Below are 25,422 nucleotides of genomic sequence, written 5' to 3'. Positions count from 1 at the left end.
ACCAGTTTTTTTCCCTACAGACCTTGTTCCGTGTTGGAGGGGAGGGGAAGGGGAAGGGGAGGGGACAGGCACGGCACCACCTACTCAGGTTGGTGCATGCAGCTGACAGGTTCTGTCAGGGAAGAAGAACCAGGGTGATTTCTGAAACTGCATCAGCACCTCAGAGGATCTTGTCCCCAGCGCAGCCCTATGGCTTTGCTCTGCCTCTGTCTGCACATCTTTCCCCAGCACCTCCCGCTTTCTCCCTCTTTCATTCTGTCATTTCCCCTCAGACCGTATCGTTCCTTCTTCCCAGTTTTATTTCTGGTCTCTCTCCTGTCTTCACTTTCTGTTAGCCCCTCCATCCCCCACACTCTTTTCCTCTCCTATTCTTTCTTTCTCTCTGCTGTTTAATGGCTTTGCTTGGATGTACAAGCCCTTCCTGAGAATAGCTGGCACACACAGCATTGATGTTATAAATAATGTTGGCTTCTCTCCCTGCTCCCACCCAGCCCTCCTTGTATGAAGCAGGGCTGGCCTGGTTTTCCCTGTTTAACATCTCCCAGACAATGAGCCACCTCCAGCCTATTAAACAGAAGCCTCCAAAGATCTTTACCTTTTAAACATCATACTTAATCATTTTTCCCCTTTGAAGGCTGCCAGCCTCTCTCTGAGACTCAGAGCCATCCTTACTGGAAACTTCTCCTTTGAACATGCTAATTGCGTGGTTTCCGAAAACACTCTACCAAAGGGTGGGGAGAGATTTAAAGATCCCTTTAATACACCCACTCAGAGGCAACATTTTCCTTCACAGGGAGATGCCAGCTGGGGCTGCTTTGTAAATTCTTATTCATCGTGTTTCCAGTTTCTTAATCCGTACGCTCCCAACATTTACAATAAAACGATTATTACTGTTAATTTAAACAGCAGCCAAAAAGCCCTGAGTCCTTTAAACAGATTTGGGAAGAGCTGTATCTGTCTAATCCTTGGAGCTGGTGAATCCCAGGCTTGCAGTAATTGAATACAACACGCAGTGCCAACCTGGTTAGTAAACTAAAGTACTTAGACTGACAAGTTGTAAACACATTCGAAACAGCCCTGGCCTTGGGCCAGCGTACGCAGGGTGTATAATATCCAGCACTTTGAACCACTCAGACTGGCCTGGATTCAGGTTGCAGGATTGCACCAATGGCAGCGACCCAACATATCAGCTTTGAAATCCCCAGGAGAGCTTGATGCACAGTCCAGCTGTGAAAAAAGAACAGGAGTACTTGTGGCACCTTAGAGATGAACAAATTTATTTGAGCACAAGTCCAGCTGTGCGGGAAACACCAGCCTGTGAATACCGCTGCTTGCATCCCATGCTCCTGAAGCCCCTATTCTAATCAGTGCTCCCTCTCCCTCCTCCATGTTCTGCCCGCAGCTCCTGGAGAGCAGGAGCAGAGAGCACTGATTACAACAAGCTTGTTCAGAGTTGACTTGGTGCAGAGCTTCACAGAGAGAGCTCCCACGATTGACAGATGGGCTCTGGCTGCTGCCACGAGATGCTCTTACGAGATGCATTTATTTTTAAATTTGTGGAGGAGGGTAGCTGAGGGGAGGTGAGGGAGGAGGCTTAGAGAGGAAGAGGAGGGAAGGGTTGGGGGAGGGTGCTGAGGAAAAGTGGGAGGGATAGAATCAGGATGCTTGCTGGACACCTACAAGTGAAAAATGAGCCAAGCCAGTCTGAGAGGAAGCCAGCCCAGCATCCACCCCTCCCCAGGTCAGGCAGGGAATACATTGCTTTCCGCCATGTGCTGCTCCTGCACCCTGCTGATGACTCCCCACTTTCGTCTTGTAGGAGTGTTGCCGCTTGGCCAGTGTGAATTTGGTAAATGTAGGGCCTACTCCCCACCCCACTCTGCAACCGCCGGGTGTGCTCAGACTCAGAGTTCCTTCTCCCTGTGAGTGGAGGAGTTCCTAGTCCTAGCAGATCTTCCTCTCCCCCATGTGTGACAGGGAGCTGTTCTTCCATGCCTATGTGCTGGTCATTCCACTTCCTTCTCTACCTGGACTGCAGAAGCACGGCAAGGAGTGAAGCTCTGGTCCCAGGGGCACTCCCCTTGTTTGTTAGATGCACCAGGCGGAGCAGTGAGTGCTCTTGGAATTGGTGTGCGCCTCCCTGCTCTGCCTTTTTGCTTCAGTGGGGGAGAGGGGCGTGGCCTCCTTGCCCACGCCTGCTCACCACTTTGACTCACCACTGATGAGAGGGTGAGACCATTTCCAGTTCTGCAGATGGGAAAGGAGACGGCTGTTGGATGACTGAAACTAACTCCCTGTTCCTGCACCTGCTGAAGCCTGGTGCCAAATTCCCCGTGACTTTCCTGGGCCCAGAGTACATTTCCCTGAGCGGGATATAAAGAGTGGATGATGCAGTCCCCCTTGGAGGGTGAAGAGGTACTGGTGCTGGATCCTGATGCGCTTCTGGTGGCGAGAGCTGCCCACTCAGTAAGGTACTAGATAAAACTATCAAAGCAGAGCTTCCTCAGCAGGAAATGTGCATTGGATCATCAGTTCTCAGGAGGGAAGTGCTGAGCAGCAGCACAACCCAGACAGAAGAAACGTGGTGTCTTATTGATCCCTGACAGCAGTGGGAGCAGCAGCAGCAGATCATCTGAATGAGCTCTAGGAATAAGTGTGTAAATTTCAGATACTGCCGTGGAAACCTTTAATGTGCTCTGTGGCTGTAGATTCAACTCCCCTGGGGTTTCCTCATGCAGCTGCTGCACTGCAGCCTGAGGCAGCCAGGCCACTTGGGCTGGATAGAACTGAAAGGGGACAAGAGTCTCCAGCATCACACTTGAAGCTGGTTACATAAAAGGGATTTAAAAACCACTGCAAAGACTTTCAGAGGTGACCTCTCCATCTGATGTCCTTGGGGAGGCCAGCCATGGCAGAGTCCTGGGAGAGATGTTTGAACCTCTGAGGAGTAAATCTTTTATTAAATATATATTTATAATATGATATATAATTGTTCATTTTAATATGTATATAAGAAATTTTAACAGTCAAACCAGGAACTTCCATCTTTACCATCTGAGAATACCCAGTAGGGATTGTTAGAAATCGGAGCCTATTCCTATGAATGGGAAAACGGGCTTCTAGAGCTGGAAGAGAAACTTTGTGTGCCAGTAAATTTATAGCAATATTTTTTTGGGTTAACTTAAAAGAGATTTAAAGCACTCATCGGAATCTGACTGTCTCTGTCCATACAGACTTCATTATATCGCTCCTGTTCCGCAGCTTTGCAATTCCATATTTACAGATTGGGCCTGGTTTCTCACAGTCCTACACTCTGTCATCAGGCAGGGCCTGCTGATGAGAATTACAGAGTCATAGCAATAAGGTACCAATCACATCATTTGCAGCAGGAGGGAGGTTGAAGCGGTGATGGGTTTTTAACATTTGTTGTGAAGTTACCTGGCCATCCAGGAGCTTCATGCCTGGCCTTGTATCACAGATCTGGGCCAATGGGCATTTCGCAGATACAGCCAGAAGAGAGCTCTGACCCTCCAAATGTCCTGGCCCCTTCCCCTTGAGTTGAACAAAATCTGCTAAAAGTTTTAGGCCTATGTTTTTGTTCTGTGTTTGTACTGTGCCTAGCCCAATGGAGCTGTGGTCCAGGGTAGGGCTCCTAGGCATTCCTGTCATATGAGTGATAAATAATAAACATAAAATAGTTGAGCAGTTCTGATGATGTAAAGTAGAGGGCAGTGGTGCATGCATGTGTTGTGTGTGTACACACACCCACCAGCTCAGTATAGAATTTAAGACGCTGTGCCTAATCACTGGTGTTTTCCTTGAAACTTAAACTGTCTGCTGGATTACAAATTCCTGGGCTCCTCAGAAACTCCCTTTCAAGATGTCAAAATACATTGTGTGTCTAAGAATTTCACTGAAAGGAGGATGCAAACTCAAGTGCTTTCCTCTTCCATATCTTAGCTGGCTTGTGGATACTTTTTACCAGTTTCTTTAGAGCAGCTTCCATCTACCGTTTCCTTTCACAAGGTGTTGCGGTATTTGACACATTGCAGAACTACCAGAGAGGAGCCATTTTAAGGTCTTTCACTCTCAAAAAGTGCTTACACAATTTAATAAGAGGATCCATCTTTCTTTCTTGGAGTTGCATATGGGCTCAAAACAACCTCATAATGGGACTGTTGCTGCAAACTTTACGATGGAGAGGCTACCCCCCTCCATAATAAATCACATGTATCTCCAGAGCCCAAAACGAGGGTCTCCCAGCTAAAGGAGAGCTCTGTTAGCTTTCAGATATGGAAAAGACTCACGTTCAGCCAGTAGCATGCAGCCTACTGTCATATTCACGTAGACACCAATCCTGTTCCCACTGACATGAACAGCCAAAACCCTTCTGATATTCACTGGGGCAGGACTGATCCCCAAACTATCCACGCACAGCCACCATAATGACTCTTCTAAACAATGCTCCTGTTTTCAAGGAGATTTGACTGTATGAGTGCTTCAAAGGGTTGTAAGAAGCAGTGTTCTGCGTTAGAGGGAGACCAGGAAATATATAACAGAATTTCAAATAGATGGACGTTTCTAATGTACTGTATTGTAAGCGTTGGACACTTTTTCTTCAAACTTTGCAGAATTGCTCCCTTTTGCCTTTGAGATAAAATCTGGCTGTTTTCAGGCCAAATGACATTTCCAAGCGACAGTTTTATAGAGATGCTAAAATGGGGTTTTATAGTAGACATTGTAACTGTTACCTCTAGAACTGAGTAAATAATAGATTTTTTTCAATTTGGTGTCTGAATTGAAAAATCTGAAAAAAATCAATAGAATTTTCTGGGGTTTTCTCACTCTGATGGAAAAACTGGAAAAATGTGAATGAAATGACATTTTGAAATTAACTGTTTTTGATTTTTTTCCCCTCATTTTTTATTTGGCTGAAAATATTTGCCAAATTTGCAGTTAGTTTTGGTTGCCCCAAAACTGCATTTTTTTGGATGAATTTACTATACGTTGCAAAAATGTTGCCCAGCTCTAGTTACCAGCTCTCCATAATATCTGTCTCTAGCCTTTATTTTTGCCCACATGACTCTGAATTCTTTTTTCCTGTCTTTCTCTTGTCTTTGCATTTTTGCTTTTGGGTTGTCGCTGTGAAAGTACTAATGTTGCATGTAATCCAGATAAGAAAACCCCATTTAGAGAATCAGCACTGCGATCCCAACCAAGTAGTGCAGATTATCCTACCCGCTAAATAAAATAGACCTGTTAAAAGAATAACCACTGGGGCAAGTTGGTGCCTGACAACTACCTTAACAAATGGCAGAAAAGAAACAAGCAGTCATCTTGTGGAAACCCCAGGCTACTGGGGTAGGGAGCGGTGTCCAAGTGACACACACAATTATTAAGTCAAGCTCATGGAGAATTATCATTACGTTTCTAAGATACTGGGTAAATAAACTCTGTATATTATTTTTATCTCTGTACGTGTGCCCAGAAGCTGAGTGATTGTCACATTCTTTATTAATCTATACCTAAATGCAATAAATTTAGTTTGCCCTGAGGTCATATTTTCTATGCTGAATAACGCTCCCCACTCCTTTCCTTTCATCTTCTTTTTCTGTAGAGTGAGCCAGACTTGGAGAAGGGCTTGGAGATGAGAAAGTGGGTCCTGTCTGGAATCCTAGCCAGTGAGGAAACCTACCTGAGCCACCTAGAGGCTCTGCTGCTGGTAAGCACCTGGCACAGACACCAGATTTAATGATAATATTCACATTTCCAGAGCAACTTTCATCCAAAGATTTCCAAGAGCTTCACAAACGCTGACTGTCTCACAGTGACCTGGTGAAATGTAGGTAATTGTTATCCTCGTTTTGCAGGTGGAGAAATGGAGGCATAGAAAAGCAAAGTGACTTGTCCTAGGTTACACAGGGAGTCATTGGCAGAGCTCGGAGTAGAACCCAGGAGCCCTGACGTCTAGCTCTCCTGCTTTAACTACTACACCTGCTGCCCCCCAGCTAGTGGAATAGAGATTAAGGGGACAAAACAAGGGGCACAGGGACTGTAATTTCAGCATTCATATCCTGGGGAAATCTGTGAACTGGGAGTTGAACTACCCCAAGGAGAGAATTGGTACAGTCTAGTGTTCAGAGAGTCACTGAAGTGTCAGTGGGAACATCATGTAACAGAATAGGAAGGAGGCATTAGAACATGACAAAGACAAGTTTACTTGGTGCGTGTAGTAACAGTCTCCCGGATTCTATTTTTAGCCCATGAAGCCTTTGAAGGCTGCTGCCACCACTTCTCAGCCTGTACTGACCAGTCAGCAGATTGAGACGATTTTCTTCAAAGTGCCTGAGCTGTATGAGATCCACAAAGAGTTCTATGATGGGCTCTTTCCCCGAGTCCAGCAGTGGAGTCACCAGCAGCGTGTCGGAGATCTCTTCCAGAAACTGGTGAGTAAGCTGCCACCCCCAACGCTCCTTTAGCCTCAGTGCAGCTTTAATAGGTGTGTCTGCCAGGTGTGTCTGAGACTCACATTCATTCCTTTGCATGGCTCTGGTGTGTGGAGGTCCATGGCTGGATGAGGTGGTAGAATTTTAAATTCGTCTTTCCACTGTGGAGGGGTCATAACTAGGCCTTCAGTTTTGTGCTTAGAGGCTACATCATGACTCCAGCAATATTACAAACACAGTCCGTCTTCCAGAAGACATTAGAGCTCTCCACAAAGCCTGCGGTGTGTCACTTGCTGATCATTCAGTTACCAAGGAGGCTGGCATGGCATCCTGACACTTTTTGAATCATAGTCAGAAGGGACCATTATGATCATCTAGTCTGGCCTCCTGCACAATGCAGGCCGCAGAATCTCATCCATCCACTCCTGTATCAAACCTGTCTGAGCCACTGAAGTCCTCAAATCACGGTTTAAAGACTTCAAGGTGCAGAGAATCTTCCAGCAAGTGACCCATGCTGCAGAGGAAGGCGAAAAACCCCCAGGGCCTCTGCCAATCTGCCCTGGAGGAAAATTCCTTCCCGACCCCAAATATGGCGATCAGCTAAACCTTGAGCATGTGGGCAAGACTCACCAGCCAGAGACCCCGGAAAGAAGTCTCTGTAGTAACTCAGATCCCACCTCATCTAACATCCCATTGGGCATATTTACCGCTAGTAGTCTAAGATGAATTAATTGCCAAAATTAGGCTATCCCATTATGCCATCCCCTCCATACATTTATCAAGCTTAGTCTTGAAGCCAGATATGTCTTTTGCCCCCACTACTCCCCTTGGAAGGCTGTTCCAGAACTTCACTCCTCTGATGGTTAGAAACCTTCATCTAATTTCAAGTCTAAACTTCCTGATAGCCAGTTTATATCCATTTGTTCTTGTGTCCACATTGGTACTGAGCTTAAATAATTCCTCTCCCTCCCTGGTATTTATTCCTCTGATATATTTATAGAGAGCAATCATATCTCCCCTCAGTGTTCTTTTGGTTAGGCTAAACAAGCCAAGCTCTTTGAGTCTCCTTTCATATGATAGGTTTTCCACTCCTCGGATCATCCTAGTAGCCCTTCTCTGAACCTGTTCCAGTTTGAATTCATCCTTCTTAAACATGGGAGACCAGAACTGCACACAGTATTCCAGATGAGGTCTCACCAGTGCCTTGTATAATGGTACTAACACCTCCTTATCTCTACTGGAAATACCTCGCCTGATGCATCCCAAGACCGCATTAGCTTTTTTCACGGCCATATCACATTGGTGGCTCATAGTCATCTTGTGATCAACCAATACTCCGAGGTCCTTCTCCTCCTCTGTTGCTTCCAACTGATGCCTCCCCAGCTTATAACAATAGTTCTTGTTATTAATCCCTAAATGCAAGACCTTGCACTTTTCACTATTAAATTTCATCCTATTACTATTACTCCAGTTTACAAGGTCATCCAGATCTTCCTGTATGATATCCCAGTCCTTCTCTGAATTGGCAATACGTCCCAGCTTCATGTCATCTTCAAACTTTATTAGCACATCCCACTTTTTGTGCCAAGGTCAGTAATAAAAAGATTGGTCCCAAAACCCTGAGGAATTCTACTAGTAACCTCCCTCCAGCCTGACAGTTCACCTTTCAGTATGACCCGTTGTAGTCTCCCCTTTAACCAGTTCCTTATCCACCTTTCAATTTTCATATCGATCCCCATCTTTTCCAATTTAGCTAATAATTCCCCATGTGGAACCGTATCAAATACCTTACTGAAATCGAGGTAAATTAGATCCACTGCATTTCCTTTGTCTAAAAAATCTGTTAGAAGGAGATCAGGTTGGTTTGGCACGATCAACCTTTTGTAAAACCATGTTGTATTTTGTCCCAATTACCACTGATCTCAATGTCCTTGACTACTTTTTCCTTCACATTTTTTTTTCTAAGACCTTGCATACTACAGATGTCAAACTGACAGGCCTGTAGTTGCCTGGATCACTTTTTTTTCCCCACTTGAGAGAGAGACAGTGTCGGAGCCCTTTGGGGGCACATAGAATAGAGTTCAGTTTCATATTTCACTTCTTGTATAAAATATCCCGTGACAATGCATAGGAGTGAATTAGATGCTAGTGGTGCATTGGCTGTGCAGTTACTCAGTATGATTCATATGCTGCCTTGGAGGTTGGAACCATTGTGGTGGAGGACTTCCACGCAGCTCTCAGAACCCTGCAGTTCTTCCCTATATTTCTCTCCTCAAACATCCTGTCTCATACCTGACCATCCAGTCTGTTTGTTTGAACACAATTTCCTTTGGAGCCTGCTAGTCCTGTTCCAGAGCAAGCGGGTGTTCTCTCATCCTAGAGACTTACTGCTATTATTTATTACACGTGTTGTGATAGCACCTAGGAGCCCCAGTCACAGACCCTGACCACATTGCTCTGTACAAATGGAGAACCAAAACATGATCTGCTGCATCTACATCCCCTGCTGACCCCCTCAGCACACGAGGCAGTGCATTACACTAGCATTTGCAACATTCTAGTGAAAACTTACTAGCCCAGGCACAAAATCCATGTGCCCAGTCTGACCGTGCCAGTGATGATATTGACAAAACTCTGCACTAGACAGTCAGATCAGCTGCTAGCACCTTGGTGGTGTTTCTTCCTCCCTGAACCTGTTCCTGCTGTCTGTGCTCATCTGCCACAGTTCTGGGGGCAGTAGAGAGAGGCAGCCTCATGGAGAATAACCATGTTCTTTCACTATAACCATAGCCAAGGTCAAAGCCTACAGGTAGCTGCTTAGGTTGTGCACACAGACGGCCCCTTATTAGGAATTAGCATCTCAAATCTTTTCTTTGTCTCTGCTCTGGCAGCCGGTCCTCTCTTGGAGCTAGTAGAACCCAAGCTGTTAGCAGATGATTGTTTCTTTTAGGCACTGCCTGGGGGCACGGCTGCTCTCACTTGGCCAGAGAAATGAATTAGTTTCAGATGTTTGAAAAAGGAAACTGGTTTGTGTATTTATGTGCATTTCCACTTGTTGCTGCTCTGTTCCACACCCCCGCCTCCTCCTATCCAGTTTTGCGTTGCTCCATCTGCACTGTTGTTGTTACCTCGTGCTTTGATATTCTACCCTCCTCCTCCTGTGCTCCTGCTATTCCCTTTGCTGTGATTGTGGATGTGTTTTTTCAGTCTGGTGCTGAGAGTTCCCCTAGCAAAGTTCAACAAAAGACCTCAGTGTGCAAAACAGAACAGATAAGAATAAAGCAACTTTACAGAGCCTGAAGATGACCTAGGGGTCCCCAAGCCAGATATACCTGATTGTCTGCATTCAAAAGGCATCCCTCTAGCCCTTCCCCTATAGTGTGCAGAAAGCAAAGGATTATGGGAGCTTCATTTTCTTTTCTAAAAAGAAAAGAATCTTCACATTCCTTAGGTGTCTCTGATTCCCTGAGTTGGGGAGACATTCCACTGAGTAGCTTATTGGATGGAGAGTGCAGTTCACCAGGGTCACTTAATTGTTAACATCTGTGTGGCAATGCACCAGCTCCCTTCCCTGTTGACTTGAGACGGGGGGGTGGGGACGACAATATTGCCCTCCAGCAGCTCAAGATGAAGCCGCAAGAAGCTGCCTTTCACTGCTGGTGCATTTCAGTCAGGAGGAGATAGCTCATGGACGGGGTACGCGGGGCTCAGAGATTAGCTCACAAGGTCTGAGCCGCTTGCTAAAGCTGAGATGTAGGAAGAGTGCTGCAATCAAATGATGCTTGATAAACTGCCTTGAGAGTGTAGCGGAAATAATGCTACTAGCTGAGGGAGAGCTCTTCAGATGAATTACCATAGCTGGCTTGTCCCAGCAAGTTTTGACTTGCTGTATTGCTACTCTGGCCTGAGTTTAAGGCCGTGCCATACAGATGAGGCTGGCAGGCCCATGTACCTGGCATCCATGATGCTCTTTTTCTGTTCCCCTGACCCTTTTGTGTTTGTAACAGAATTGGCAAGCTATGTTGGATCCGTGTTGGGAGCAGCTTTCCCTAGTGTAGCAATAACTCAGCTATGCGGAGCAAACATCCCCGGGGAGCTCTGGGCTTGCTTAGCTGTTTCAGCTCTGGTGATTTAGTGCAGTCTTCTGACAGATACTGCAGCAGTCACTTTATTCCACTATTTTCTCTGACAAACTGAGCATTTTGCTGTACTGGACAGAGCCAAACCATTCTTAGCAGGCAGTTAAAACCATCTTGACGAGAGAGAGTGCTGAAATAGTGGACATTAGCGCGTGGTCAGTTAGGATGCACATCAGGTCCTTTGAGCAGACTTTTCACATGTGGCCATGCCATGAGGTATGATAGTTTGGAGTCTTGATAACTGTACTCAGGGCACAGGTGGCATTCATTTTATTTAACCTGTAAAATAAAGAACCCTATATTGAAACTGAAGGCAGTACACCAAGGAGACTCTAGAATCTTACATATTGTGGCATTCTCTGCAGTGAGTTTCTGCTAACAGAAACTGTTATGGTAACTGTGTTATCCCACCTAGTCAGCTGGGGGAGAAAAAGCACCAGCTGTCAGGAGTAGAACGGGGTGAAATATTCTGAAAATATATTGGAGAGGTTTGAAATTTTTGGATTGTTAATGAAAAACTGAAATTGTGTCTCAAAAAAAAATTTTGTTCTTTTTTTAAGTTAAACTTTTTCATTTTTCAAATAACAGAAAAATGATTTTACCAAAACCCAAATTGTTTTACCAAAAAAAAAAAATTGGTTTCCAGTTTTTCGTAGAAAAATAGGAAAATTTTAACCAAAATAAGAATTTTGTGAGAAAATGTTTATTTGGCTCAAAAAGGCATTTTTCATCCATGTCTTGATGATTTTTTGGACAACTCTATTCAGTTGTGGTAGGGAAAGCAAGAGCCCTTGCACTAATAAGTGCTTTGATTTCTCTATGTCCTAGAGATGGCGGCTAGGATGTGATTCCAAAATTGAAATGTTATAAGTCTCCCAGCAGAGACTACGGTCAGGATTACTGCTCATTTGGGGATGGTACAACAGTGCTAGCTATGGATCATATGCTTTCTGCAGGCCTGGAGCCAGACCATCCCTGGCATCCGTGCACAGTTGCCACTGATTTCAGTAGGAGCTGTGCCACTGTACAGGGCTGAAATTAGTTCCCTCGTCTCTCTGTGAAAATCACTTTAGGAGGCAGCTCACCATTTCTCAAGCTATCATTACTTAAATAAACTGTGTAGGGAAAGCTGCACAGAGGTACTGGGAAGCTACTCAAGTGCCAGGCTCTCCTGCGGGAGGCAGTGTAAGGGATGATGCAGAAGTACTGTTTGGGGGGGGGAAGCTCACAGCTACGTTAGAAGGAGCGTCTCTGAGCTAGATTGGTGTAGGATCACTGGCTGTGGGGAAGTTCTCAGCTCCTCCGGTCCCAGTCTCTCAGCAGCAGTCACAGTAGGGAATACGGTCAGTGCTGGCAGTGGATGCACAGTAGTCATAGGGTAAGTGAAGGATTGAAAATGCTCTCCTTTTCCGTAGAGTCCTTCAGTGCTCCTTCTGTCGGTGTTTTCCTGATTGTACGCTGGGAAGCCCATTTGAACTGCCGAGGTGTTTATAGCACAGCTGCATGGGTCTGCAACACAAAGGTTACTTTAGAGTTCAGACATTCTTGGAATTTGCCCAGGGATTTCCCCGCCGGATCTTACGCTGTCTAGCATGAACATGACTGCTGTTTAGAAATCAGCAAACAGGATCAGCGCTAAGACCTAGTGATTAATAATGGCTCATTACAGGATCCAAGGCTTGCTGTATCTTTATCAGGGTCCACCACACATTCTGCTGTTGCAAAATCCTGCATTGCCGTCCAGGCCTTCCAGCAGTAGTTCTATACTGTGTGTATTGTATTCGACTCTTCAGCACTGCGGTCTTTAATGCTTCAACCATGTGGCTTTAGATAATATCTGCATATGTAGATCTTAGGTAACATCTGGGTTTGTTTTAACAGCTTCAGCAGATGCACAGAAGCAAATGAGTAGCTCATTGGGGTCACGTTCGTGCTATAGGCCTGAATCACTCCTGTCTGATTCATATTTCATGGGAAACAGCCAATAGCTCCTGCAAAGTTTCATCCATGAACTAAAATATTAATAGACGCTAATCTGGCAGTTTAGAAGGGAAGAACTTTGCAATGGTGGTAAAGATTTGTCATCCTCCCAGGCTAGCAAATTAACTTCTGCTGGTTAAAGGGAGCCACCACGCCAGGAGCACCTGTTCCAGTGGGGGAGAATCCACAGGAGGGAGGGGCACGTCCTGTTCAAAGCATCCTGAGTTTCTTTGGATTGGTGTAAATCAGCCTCTTCCCTGGTTATTCTGACTCCCACCAGCAGCTGTCCCAAGCCATCCCCCTCTCTGGTGTTTACTTTGTTTTGTTTTGATTCCTGCAGGCCAGCCAGCTGGGAGTGTACAGGGCCTTCGTGGATAACTATGAGGTTGCCATGGAGACGGCAGAGAAATGCTGCCAGGCCAATGCTCAGTTTGCTGAAATCTCCGAGGTAATGTCATGATGTTCAGACACACACGCCGCCCGGAGCTGATTAATACGCTGCGATGTCACTCCTGTGCAGCCTCTGAGTGCCTTTGCAGCCATCGCTCCTCAGAGAGGCTGGGACTGGAGGAGCTGTCAGCTTCCCCACAGCCACTGCTCCAGCCCCAGCCCCGCCAGTGGCCTTCAGTTAAGGCTGGCCCGGGAGGAACTGTGAATTCTCTCCTAGGCAGTTTTTGCTCACTGTTCCCCACAGTGACTCTTATAATGACTGGCATGGCTTTGAACTTTCCAAGCCCTGCTCCAGCATCATGCAGCCCTAAAGAGGAGGGTTGTGTTTGAGCTCCTGATGTCTCTTTTTTGCTAATAATGACACTGACTGTGGTGTAAAAGACCGTTTCTAACAGCTTGCATGATGTCTGTCGGTAGAATCACAGGCTTAATTAGCCTCAAGTGCTGAAAGAGGTAGCGCTAGAATGCGCTGTTTAAAATGACAAGTGTGTCAAGTGGAATCTTAGTATTATTTATTAGGCTGCTTTGATTTCCTGCCTTTGAGTGGGGTTCCATGTGTTGAAGTACTTTGCAGGCTTCTCATGCAATGGGCTCTGGGTGGAGCTCCTTGTGCAGCGGACAGTGTCACTGTGGTGATTACAGCCCCAAGAAACGCCACAGCTGGAAAAAAGCATCTGCCAAGAAAAATTGGATTTAAATGGAACCACCTTTTCAGTATCGGATATGCACTGTGCCAGAGGCATTTCTTTCTTTTCAAAACACTAGTTTGTCCAGGAGCCCAAATCTTTTTTGTTTATCTTTAAAATTTAAAAAGTAAAAGGTTTCAAGACATTAAGATTGAGGGAACACACACTGGCAACGCCCTTTGAAAATGTGCTGTGGGTCTCATCACAGTGTGTGGGGGGGGTTCCCCACCTCCCATCTGCAGCCATGGCTCTTTGACCCTCAAATACAGCCTGTAGCATCAGCCGTGTCACCTGGCTATCGGGGCAGCTTCCCCCACGCTTAATTTTTTTTAATAGACAAATACAATCTGTAAAGTCTCCTCTGACTAATAGTTAGATTTATTAGTTGTGTTGTGGTAGTGCCACCAAAGGGATCCAGGCCTCCTCATGCCGGGCACTGTACCAAATGCAGATTCTGGGCACCACATATTATGTCATTTCCTGGTGGGTAAGTGCTAAAGCCCTGGCGATGACCATCATGTAATAAATAGTAACAGTGATGAATATGGGGGCACTTCTGTGCCCATGTCTTGCTGAGGATTTCACAGCACTTTACCCACGTTAATACATTCAGGGCAGCAGCAGAATCAGGAATAGCCCCCCAGTCTGCTGACTGCCCACCCTGTGCTTTAGCTACCAGACTATATGTACACTGAGCCAATGGCACATGCATCCTTGTGGACATGCTCCCGTCTGACTGGTGATAACAACTCAGCCATCCCCAGGTTTTCTCCCATATTCTGTATGTGGCTCCCTGGTTTCTCAGGTCTCTATTAAGACTCACTCTTAGGAATTCTGCTTGGAGCTGGAGGCTCCTGGCAGACACTGACATGATGGTGGTAGAGGTACCATCAGGACAATGCATTTTCCTTCACTGACATGGAATATAGCAGGGTTTTTCTGAATGCTGTTTTAGGCTGACTGAATGAACACAGGCACCTCTTCCTCCCTTGGAGGTGTTGAGGAGGTTCTGGGTTCCAGGGTGGTGTTTCTGGGTGGTGATCGGTCTCCTGCATGGATTTTCTTTTTCTTTTAGAATCTCAAGGCCAGAAATACAAAGGACTCAAAAGATCAGACAACCAAAAACTCCTTGGAAAGTGAGTGTTCTGTATGGAAGAGACTCTGGTTTGTCAGTATGTGGAGGGGTGGGAGTGGAGCTGTCTATTGTTGCCTGGGGTGGAGGGTAGATATATTGTGGAATAACCATTCCCCCGCCCCACCTTCCATGGTCCTTTTGCTTTCTAAATGCTGGTGGGTGATGGTGACTCTGCTTGCCTCCCCCAGGAAGCAGCTCCCTTTTGCTCATTAGCTGAGCACTTGCCTAGAAAGCTGCATGTCTGCGCAAGAAGCCTCCATTAATATCATAGAATCATAGAATCTCAGGGTTGGAAGAGACCTCAGGAGGTCATCTAGTCCAACCCCCTGCTCAAAGCAGGACCAAACCCAACTAAATCATCCCAGCCAGGGCTTTGTCAAGCCTGACCTTAAAAACCTCTAAGGAAGGAGATTCCACCACCTCCCTAGGTAACCCATTCCAGTTCTTCACCACCCTACTAGTGAAAAAGTTTTTCCTAATATCCAACCTAAACCTCCCCCTCTGCAACTTGAGACCATTACTCCTTGTTCTGTCATCTTCTGCTTCTGAGAACAGTCTAGATCCATCCTCTTTGGAACCCCCTTTCAGGTAGTTGAAAGCAGCTATCAAATCCCCCCTCATTCTTCTCTTCTGCAGACTAAACAATCCCAGTTCCCTCAGCCTCTCCTCATAAGTCATGTGCTCCAGCCCTCTAATCATTTTTGTTGCCCTCCACTGGACTCTTTCCAATTTATCCACATCCTTCTTGTAGTGTGGGGCCCAAAACTGGACACAGTACTCCAAATGAGGCCTCACCAGTGCTGAGTAGAGGGGAATGATCACATCCCTCGATCTGCTGGAAGTGCCCCTACTTATACAACCCAAAATGCCATTAGCCTTCTTGGCAACAAGGGCACACTGTTGACTCATATTCAGCTTTTCGTCCACCGTAACCCCTAGGTCCTTTTCTGCAGAACTGCTGCCCAGCCATTCGGTCCCTAGTCTGTAGCAGTGCATGGGATTCTTCCGTCCTAAGTGCAGGACTCTGCACTTGTCCTTGTTGAACCTCATCATATTTCTTTTGGCCCAATCCTCTAATTTGTCTAGGTCCCTCTGTATCCTATCCCTACCCTCCAGCATATCAACCACTCCTCCCAGTTTAGTGTCATCTGCAAACTTGCTAAGGGTGCAGTCCACACCATCCTCCAGATCGTTAATGAAGATATTGAATAAAACCGGCCCCAGCACCGACCCTTGGGGCACTCCACTTGATACCGGCTGCCAACTAGACATGGAACCATTGATCACTACCCGTTGAGCCCGACCATCTAGCCAGTTTTCTATCCACCTTACCGTCCATTCATCCAGCCCAGACTTCTTTAACTTGCTGGCAAGAATACTGTGGGAGACTGTATCAAAAGCTTTGCTAAAGTCCAGAAATAGCACATCCACTGCTTTCCCCTCATCCACAGAGCCGGTTATCTCATCATAGAAGGCAATTAGATTAGTCAGGCATGACTTGCCCTTGGTGAATCCATGCTGACTGTTCCTGATCATTTTCCCCTCCTTTAAGTGGTTCAGAATTGATTCCTTGAGGACCTGTTCCATGATTTTTCCAGGGACTGAGGTGAGACTGACTGGCCTGTAGTTCCCTGGATCTTCCTTCTTCCCTTTTTTAAAGATGGGCACTACATTAGCCTTTTTCCAGTCATCCGGGACCTCCCCCGATCGCCATGATTTTTCAAAGATAATGGCCAATGGCTTTGCAATCTCATTGGCCAACTCCTTTAGCACCCTCGGATGCAGTGCATCCGGCCCCATGGACTTGTGCTTGTCCAGCTTTTCTAAATAGTCCCGAACTACTTCTTTCCCCACAGAGAGCTGGTCACCTCCTCCCCATACCATGCTGCAGAGTGCAGCTGTCTGGGAGCTGACCTTGTCTGTGAAGACAGGCAAAAAAAGCATTGAGTACACTAGCTTTCTCCACATCCTCTGTCACTAGGTTCCCTCCCTCATTCAGCAAGGGGTCCACACTTTCCTTGACTTTCTTCTTGTTGCTAACATACCTGAAGAAACCCTTCTTGTTACTCCTAACATCTCCGGCTAGCTGCAACTCCAAGTGTGATTTGGCCTTCCTAATTTCACTCGCATGCCTGAGCAATACTTTTATACTCCTCCCTGGTTATTTGTCCAATCTTCCACTTCTTATAAGCTGGTTTTTTGTGTTTAAGACGAGCAAGGATTTCACTGTTGAGCCAAGCTGGTCGCCTGCCATATTTACTTTTCTTCCTACACATCGGGATGGTTTGTTCCTGCAACCTCAATAAGGTTTCTTTAAAATACAGCCAGCTTTCCTCGACTCCTTTTCCTGTCATGTTATTCTCCCAGGGGACCTTGCCCATCAGTTCCCTGAGGGAGTCGAAGTCTGCTTTTCTGAAGTCCAGGGTCTCTGTTCTACTGCTCTCCTTTCTTCCTTGTGTCAGGATCCTGAACTCGACCATCACATGGTCACTGCCTCCCAGGTTCCCATCCACTATTGCTTCCTCTACTATTTCTTCCCTGTTTGTGAGCACTGGCTAGTCGTTCCCTTGGGCAACAGTGGACCATTCACAGAATAGCCATGATCTTTGAAGAGCATCTATTGCCTAATAGTAGCACAAACAACATCAGACAAGGAATTATTATTTGTACTATGGTGGTGCTACAGGTCCCAGCTGAGATCAGGGCCCGTTGTACTGGGCCCGTACATACACCTAGCAAGAGATCGTCTCTGCTCCAAGGAGCTTCCAGACATGTGTAAGGCACAGCCTCATGGATGGCAGGGTTTGGGAGCACCCTAGAGATGCCAGGCTGAGCTTAGGATGGGAGGTGGTGCCTTGATCACCCTTCAGAGGCCTTCCCGGCAAGATTAGGAGAGGCGTTGCAGGGGAATGGCTCTAGAGAGTGCGGCTAGGCACGGTACTCAGCTGCAGGGTCAGCCCCGAAGATCTAGAGCTATAGGATGTCAGAGGTTAATCAGAAGAGTGCCCTGCTGGGGGTGTTCTGTGCCATTCAGCGAGCTCGCCATTCACTCTCCCTCAGCTGTGTGTGTTGCTTGGGGTGTGCAGTAGGTTGTGTTTGTGTGTGTCTCTGTGTTTGTGCAGTGTGTTTTGAATGTTTGAATTAGCAGTAATGAGCTGTGTGTGCGGAGGGGGGAATGTGTGCACATGGTGTGGCTGCTAACTGCTTCTCTCCACACACTTGTGTGTTTTATTGACTCTGTAGCTCATTAACTGTGGAGAAGAGAGTTGCAGGATGTTTCCTCTGTACTAATGTGTGCCTGTATGTTTGGTTGCATGGCTCAGTGTGCTCTGTAGGGCACTCTGTTTTTAGATGGCTGCCTTCCTTATGCCTCTGCTGCTTTCTGTCCACAGCTCTGCTCTACAAGCCAGTGGATCGAGTGACACGCAGCACACTTGTTCTTCATGTAAGTAGCTTATGTGTTTAAATGGCAGTTATAAGAGCGCAGACGCTGTCCCCACTTTCTCTTCCCTCCAGCCTTTCCTGCACAGACAAGACTGGGGAAACTACGAGGCTGTTGCTCTGCATGGGTGTGTCTTGTCTTTATATGCGGAGGAGCAACTTGAAGTTTCTGGTGGAGAATAATTCCATGTACGGAACCAGTGACTTATCCCCAGCGGGGTTAGCAGGCGAGGTTAGACTCCACAGCTGCAGTGGGCTGGGACAGTCATCTGCTGCCTTGCCCTTAACTAGAACAAGCATCCAGAGCCACCTGTCCCAAGGGTTCCAATAACTGGGCTGCCGGAGCCTGTGGCTCGCTGTTCTGGTGGGCGCCGTTCCTTATTTTTGTCCCTTCTTTGTGTTCTTGGTGGTAGGATTTACTGAAACACACTCCAGCAAGCCACCCCGACCACCCGCTCCTGCAGGATGCTCTGCGCATCTCTCAGAACTTCTTGTCCAGTATCAACGAGGAGATCACACCCCGCAGACAATCTATGACTGTCAAGAAGGGAGAGGTGAGTCCCCACCCTCTAGTGACCAGATCTATTTCCAAACACTAGTTCTGCCTTTCTCTGGGAGGGGCTGGAAATTAGGAGAGTACCCTAGTCTTCTGAAGGTTATAGTGAATGCAGGGATACCGGAGGACTGATGCCTCCTTTTGGTGTAGAACTCTAGCATGCTAGCTAAGCTTAATACTCTGTGGGGAGTCATGCTGGCACACAAAGATAAAGTTACATGCAGACCCAGGATTAGTACTCAAGAATTCCTGGCTCCCAGTCCATTGTTCACTCCTCTAGGCTGTCGCTTCATTCCGTGAGAGGTTGATACCTGCTTGTAGATTTTTCTTAAAGCCCATGCTACTAGTTCCTGTGTTGTTGAGATACAGTTTATGCACAGTCCTTGTGTTCCCCAGGACATGGTGTGGCTTGCTGCCCGTTCTGTTCAGAAGGCTGTCTGGAGCTACCACAGGGGAAGGGTGACTAGAATCCCCGCTCTTCTTGTTGCAACGTGCATAGCGTGCGCTATCCCGATTCAGGGAGCGTTCTCGCTAGTATTCTGGGTGCAAACTGAACAAGGGCCTATGGTTCAGAAGGAAGGAAAGCAGCTGCTGGAATAATGGAAAATTAGAAGGGCATTTTCCAGCACTTGTGACCCTTACATCCCCTCTCAGGCACACACTTGGCAAGATGGTCACCTAAATCTGCACGTTCAGGATGAAATGCATTTTCTGCATCTTCTAGACGCCTACAGTCTTGGGCAAGAGGGACATCTCCCCTGGAGGTGTGCTTTAGCTCTCTGCTGTGACGAGCAAGAGAGGGGCAGACTGGTCACTGAATGATGCCAGGAGTTGGCACTGTGATTTCTGTCTCTTAAAGTATCCCCAGAATGATGTCAGGACCCAAGGTACAGCGGAGAAATACAGGTTACAGCCCCTGTGTCCAATACAGAGACTCACTGTGTGAGGGCAAAGAGGCGGAAAATCAGAGCTATTTCTCAAATAGAATGTAAAGAGAAGTAGGAAGAAATCAAAATGGGATGAGAGAGACCCCTTGAGGTAGAAAGCTTAGGGTTATTCATCTGTCTAGGGGCCAATCCAGTGTCCATTAAAGTCAGTTAAAAGCCCCCCATTAACCTCTGTGGGAATTGGATTTGGGCCCAGAAGTGCTGGGCTCTGTCCCCTCCTCATCCACAGACTGGACTGTTTATAATGGAGACAGACTTCTGCAGTGGCATGGCTCTGAGTGGCTCCCTGAGTTCCTGGGGCAGATCCATCGCTAGGGGAACTCCAGTGTGGTTTTTGTAGGGATTAATTTGGTCCCTCCTGCTCAGTAACAGCCAGGACGATGATAAGTGTTGGAGGAGAGAGTTGGGCTGGGGGGGAAGCTTGGATAAAATGGGGTGGGAGAGCTTGGATGAAAGAGCGGAATCAAGAGAAGCAGCAACAGGACCTTTATGGTAGAGGAATTGCAGCTGAAGTTGCTGTCATGTCAGAACTGTGCCCTGTAATCTGCAGAGCCCAAGATGACTACAACTGGATCCAGGGATCCCCTTGAAGACAGTCCAGTGAGCAGTCCCCCAGCCTTATAAACATACACATTCCTGGGACTATTACTGTATGTTTCACTGACCCTTTCAGCTCGGAGGGTTCTCTGGCAGATGCAGAATGGAGATGGGATACTCAGACGGCCCCCGAGTGCATTGTTCCTCAGCGTTGAGCAGGAATTCCCCCATTTACCTCCTGCTTTTGGGCTTGTTTTGAGATGTGCGGAGACTAGAACTGTAGGGGCCAGGCAGTAGCAGGGTGGGATGAAAATACACACATGAGAGTGGCCAGGGCCTTGGAGACAGAAGAAGGCCTCATTAAAGTGGGTGCTGATTGAGTCATAGCAGGTATCGCAGGCTGGAATGCCCCTGTGGCAGGAGAGGGAGTGCTCTGTAGTCTCAGGTCATCTGTTAGTATCTCGATGAGGGATGCAGGCTTTGCAGTGTCCCGTGGAATCCTAATGAAGTGACCGGAGCCAGGGCAGCGGGAATGAAGTTGTTGTGCTCTCTGGTGAGCTGTGGATTTGTCACCACTTACAAAATGAGAATGGGGTGTGTAAAGAGTGGGCTCAGCAGGGCTGCTCCTGTTCCCATTATGCTGTGGTGAACATACTGACTTCAGGTGGTTACTCCATGTTTACTCTTGTGGCAGGGACAGCAGAATCAGGGCTGAAAACAGGTTTTCCTGTGTGATGGAGGGAATCCATAACTCTCTCTCACTCATATGCACCTACTCTGCTCACAGTCTGTTCCAAGCCGAGGTGAAGAATGATGCTTATTCCAGATCTTTCTCGGTGTTGCCCTTTAACTTCCTTTCCCTCTGGGAGTCGAATGCTAGCTGCTTCCTTTGGCTTTTCTGCACCAAAGGCCCTGCCTCTAAGGGGCAGGGCACCACCTTCTTCCCCAAAGCTCGGCCAGAATGGGGAGTGTTTACCATTTCCATGGTTAGAAATTGTGATCCAACAGGACTGGACTCCGAGCCATTCATGAATGAAGGATTTGTGCACGATCTTCCTCAAGAGTTAACAAGCCCCGCTCCCCACCACCACCAGCCCTTCCAGGTTGGGATCAGAGCTGGGTTTTGTCTGTGTGTGTAAATCTCTGGCTTAGCCTTTCCTTCTGCTCCGCTTGTCTGTGCCCTCCCCGGGGTGATGGGATAGCAAGCAGTTTGCATGTCCTAATTGACGGCTCTCAATGCATAATGCATTTTTTATTTTAATGAATAGCCAGCTTGCTTTGATGGCTTTTATTCATTATTTACCTCCCTCCCACTGGAGATTCCTTTTGGGAGGGGGGAGCCGGCTAGTTGCTGTAGCTCCAGCCGCCTGCTCTCACACAGTGCTCAGGTGCCGATCTCAGTTGTTAGCGTGCATATAAAGGGGCTCTTTTTCTCTTCTTTTCTTTTTCCTGCCAGCAAAAGGCTCCCAATCCCCATCTTTAATGTGGAGTCGTTTTTCCCCTTTGGCGAGCACAGCACAGGGAGGATGTAAATCCCCTTTGCCTGCCTCTCGCTGCTGCTTTCTTTTGCCGGATTGCTTTGAATTGGTGAAAGCAGCCAGTGGTTAATCTCCCTAGTGACAGGCCGCTAGAAGCGTGCGTGTGTGTGTGTGTGTGTGTGTGTGTGTGTGTGTGTGCGCGCGCACAACCTTCTACACACACACCCTCCCCCAAGGTGTGACCCAAGGTTATTGATCTGCTGCTTTAGGTGCTTTCATTTGCTACAAGGCACTTGGCCGCATCCTGCACACAATGAGGAACGCAAAGGTTGCTCACTGTAGAGGAGCTTGTTCCTTCCTTTCCTAGCCACTGGACTATTCCATAAAGTCACTCCAGTATCTTGCCCCAGACCCTTCCCAGTCCATGCCTAAACCAGGATGTGCTGCGACCTTTATGGCATGGCAAGGACAGCCCAGCACTTTGCTCTCAAGGCCATCGATATTACCTGGCCCCCTTCTCTGCTGTGTCTCCGCTTACTGTGCGATACAGCAATGCTGACAGGGCAAGGGAGAGCTGCAGATTCAGCCCCGTTCCCTTTCTGATCTGTGCATTCGATCTTTCGATGGGAATTGAAGTGGGAGGCATGGTCCTGAGGCAGCCGGCGGCTCCTCGAGTGTGTGGGCCTGGCGGGTCCCAGACGTAAGGAGGGGGGCAGAGTTACACCACTTTCTGGATGCTTCAGGGACGTGGGCAGGATGCTACTTACAACAAAAGCCAGAAAAAATGGGGCTCGGTCAAGGCCAGTGTGTGGCTCTGGGGTTCTTCTCTAGCCTGTTGTGGGGAATTGGGTCGCTTGTCTCCCCAGCATACGACCCATGGACTTGTGGGGAAAGATGCAGTGTCTAGGATTTGGTCCGTAGGATGGCAGAAGGCGATAACCACTGCACCCATCGTGGGGGGACATCCCCCTGCGAAGGAACAGTAACCTGCATGGAATGTTATGCTTCTGGGGACGTATCTTAGCCCCAGAATCTCCCCTGCCAAGGAGCGTGGAAATGCCTCCCTCCCTCTCATCCTCTTTTCTCCTTCCTGCTTGTTAGTGTTTCTGATTGATCCTTCCCTAAGTGCCCACTTCAGTAGCTTGCCAAGGAGTAGTAAAGAGCCCACTGGGGTGTCCCTGAGTGACATGAAGCCTCCTGATTTACGGCATGTGAGAAGTTCAGATTCCTTCTTGTCTTGTGCACGTGGCCCCACCGCAGCTCCAAGCCAGGGCCTTGTTTGCTCACCGCCGACGCTTCACCCTCCACCGTTCATTTTCTTTGTCTCAGAAGGATCAGTCCCTATGGTTCTACCCAGCGATCCTGCACAGCCTCCAGTGGGGTGGCTGGTTTGGCACCCCTCTGGTGCAGAGGTTCCTAGCTGCCGCTGGTGTGAGAATGGCTGGCTGGAGGAATCCACGTTGCCTCTCTGAGCAAGAGCTTAACGCTGAAACGTCCCCCTCCGCTGTTACCTATCCAGTTCTGACTTTGCTTGTAAAGCAGGAGTTAATGGAACTGCTAAAAGCACTGAGCCCCTTAGGGGGAGAGAGGCAGATTCCCACTGCGGAGGGGGTCCCAGTCAGTCTGTATGAGCCTGTCTCCTATTTTTTTTCCATCATATCTGAGACGCTCAAGCCTGGCCGTGGACTGCAATCTCCATATTTCTGAAGTTAGCTGGTAAATGCATCTGACAGTGAATTGCCTCTGAGGGATCAGCCAGGTGACTTCTGAGTGGCACAGCATCATTGGGTTTAGGCTGCAGTCGCATGAGGGAGAGTTTGAGGTAGGGAAAGAGAGAACAATAGGGGACTGTTTACAAAAGGGAACGGGCAAGGGTGTGAACTGGAGCGTCACCGGGTTTGTGGGCTGGTCTCGGACATCTTGGGGCCTGGAGCTTGCTGCTTCTAGTGGCCCTGGGCAGATGCTGTCTGCAGCAATGTGCCCAGAAATACAGCTTTGGATCTCATGCTCTCTGTCTCCTGGCTGAAGCCCTATAGCTCCCACTGTCAGTCACTTTGGAAAACAAAAGGCTGTTAGACTATTAAGAGAAGCCCATTAATTCCTCAGCAGATGATCCTGATGTCCTGTCATGCTGCTCTTGCATCACACACAGGAATCATTCTCCTCCTACGTTCTGCAGAAATCCAAACCACCTATTCCTCAATGACATGTGCCAGTAGCCATCCTTTTGTGCTTTACCATCCTCCTCCTCCTCCTCCTGCATCACACATGTTCCAGTCTTTCCTGTAACTCTCACCCACACGCGCTGCAGTCTTCTGTCGTCACCACCCAGGATACACCTCCTCCTCAGCTCTGACAGCCCTTTTCAGATCTTAAATCCAGATGAACAGCTATTACAAGTTTTACTTTGCATCGTGCATCTCTGACAAACAGGTAACCTGCCTCGCTATCTGGAGTTAAATAATACACAACAGCAGACAGCACACGGCATTAGAGACAGCAACCAGTGAAAACATGATGCAATGAATAAATGAAGGTGCAGGCGGTTGTGAGGCTGGTTGAGAAACTCAAAGGTGAAGGAGAGAAGAGATGAAGAGGCAGGAAACACAGGGAGGCTGTTCCAAGTGACAGGAGCTGCAGGGGGGAAGGCTCTTGCACCCAAAGCAGTGAGACACCGACAGAAAAGGGAGGAGGCAGGTGCTAGATATGCAAAGGGAAGAGAAGCCCTGTGAAGTAAGGCTGGAGCAGACACCGGGACCCAGCCCAGGCTCTTGCATGGCAGTACTGCACTGTCCTGGCAGGAGTGCTTCTCATCTTAGGGTGTTACTGATGGAAGTGTGTGTGCTGGATGCTCAGTCACCACTCTGGCGTTAAGCCCACCTGAATGTGTCTGTAGCCCATACACTTCCCCAGGGTATTTGGATGGTGGGAGAGCCTCTTCTCTTACGTTTTCTATACACTGGTGGTTGTGTTGCCATTCCTCAGTCAGGCCAGGAGGAATAAGCTGGATAGGTGGGGTGGGTACAGACAGGGGAGCCGTGCAGCAAACAGCCCAAAACACCCTATGGCCCAGAAGTCTGTTATTAACATAGGACCCCCAAAAGGATGCCAGTGAGGAGAAAGCTAGGCAGGGAGGTTGATGGGGAAAAGAGAGATGGGGAGGGAAAGGAATGGGGGACCCATGTTGCTGGGTTTGAGCTGCTGGGGTGAGTTGCCACGGTCTGTGGGGTGCTGGTTCCGTGGCCAGATTGGTGAGGACTCTGAAGAGGAGGTGAACAGTCTCTGTGTACTAGGGGGCTGATGGGGTCACGTCTGCGAGGCGAGACTGTCTGACTGCAGGCCTGTGGGGCGTGCTTCCTGGGCCTCTCGCTCCCCTGCACTGAGGCAGCCTGTCGCCGATCACTGGTGCAGCAGATTCTGCCGAGCAGGCTCCTCGTTGGAATCTGTCTCCTCTGCCCAGGGAGCATGGCTGAGGCAGTGTGTGAACCCTGGGCGAGTGCAGACGGGTGCTGGGAACGTCCGTCCGAGGGGCATGCTGACTTCCCTTGGGCCGGGGCGGGGGATTGGGCACGTGCTGACCGACTCTTGGGGAGAGGTACCCTTTGCTCCCTCACGAAGGAGCCTGTA

General features: G+C 48.0%; 1 protein-coding gene across 1 annotated transcript in view; it reads left to right on the top strand.

Annotated features, from left to right (window-relative positions):
* BCR (BCR activator of RhoGEF and GTPase) overlaps window positions 1-25,422 on the top strand; it is a 131,885-nt gene that overhangs the window by 65,511 nt on the left and 40,952 nt on the right. Inside the window, exons 3-8 of the mRNA XM_044989864.1 lie at window positions 5,618-5,722; window positions 6,261-6,446; window positions 12,906-13,013; window positions 14,777-14,837; window positions 18,229-18,281; window positions 18,691-18,831. Of these exons, the coding sequence (XP_044845799.1) occupies window positions 5,618-5,722; window positions 6,261-6,446; window positions 12,906-13,013; window positions 14,777-14,837; window positions 18,229-18,281; window positions 18,691-18,831 (654 nt within the window). The remainder of the gene's footprint in view (window positions 1-5,617; window positions 5,723-6,260; window positions 6,447-12,905; window positions 13,014-14,776; window positions 14,838-18,228; window positions 18,282-18,690; window positions 18,832-25,422) is intronic.

Source organism: Mauremys mutica, chromosome 16 (genome assembly GCF_020497125.1).
Source record: "Mauremys mutica isolate MM-2020 ecotype Southern chromosome 16, ASM2049712v1, whole genome shotgun sequence".
Taxonomy (NCBI): domain Eukaryota; kingdom Metazoa; phylum Chordata; order Testudines; family Geoemydidae; genus Mauremys; species Mauremys mutica.
This window is presented reverse-complemented; position numbering and strand designations above follow the sequence as displayed.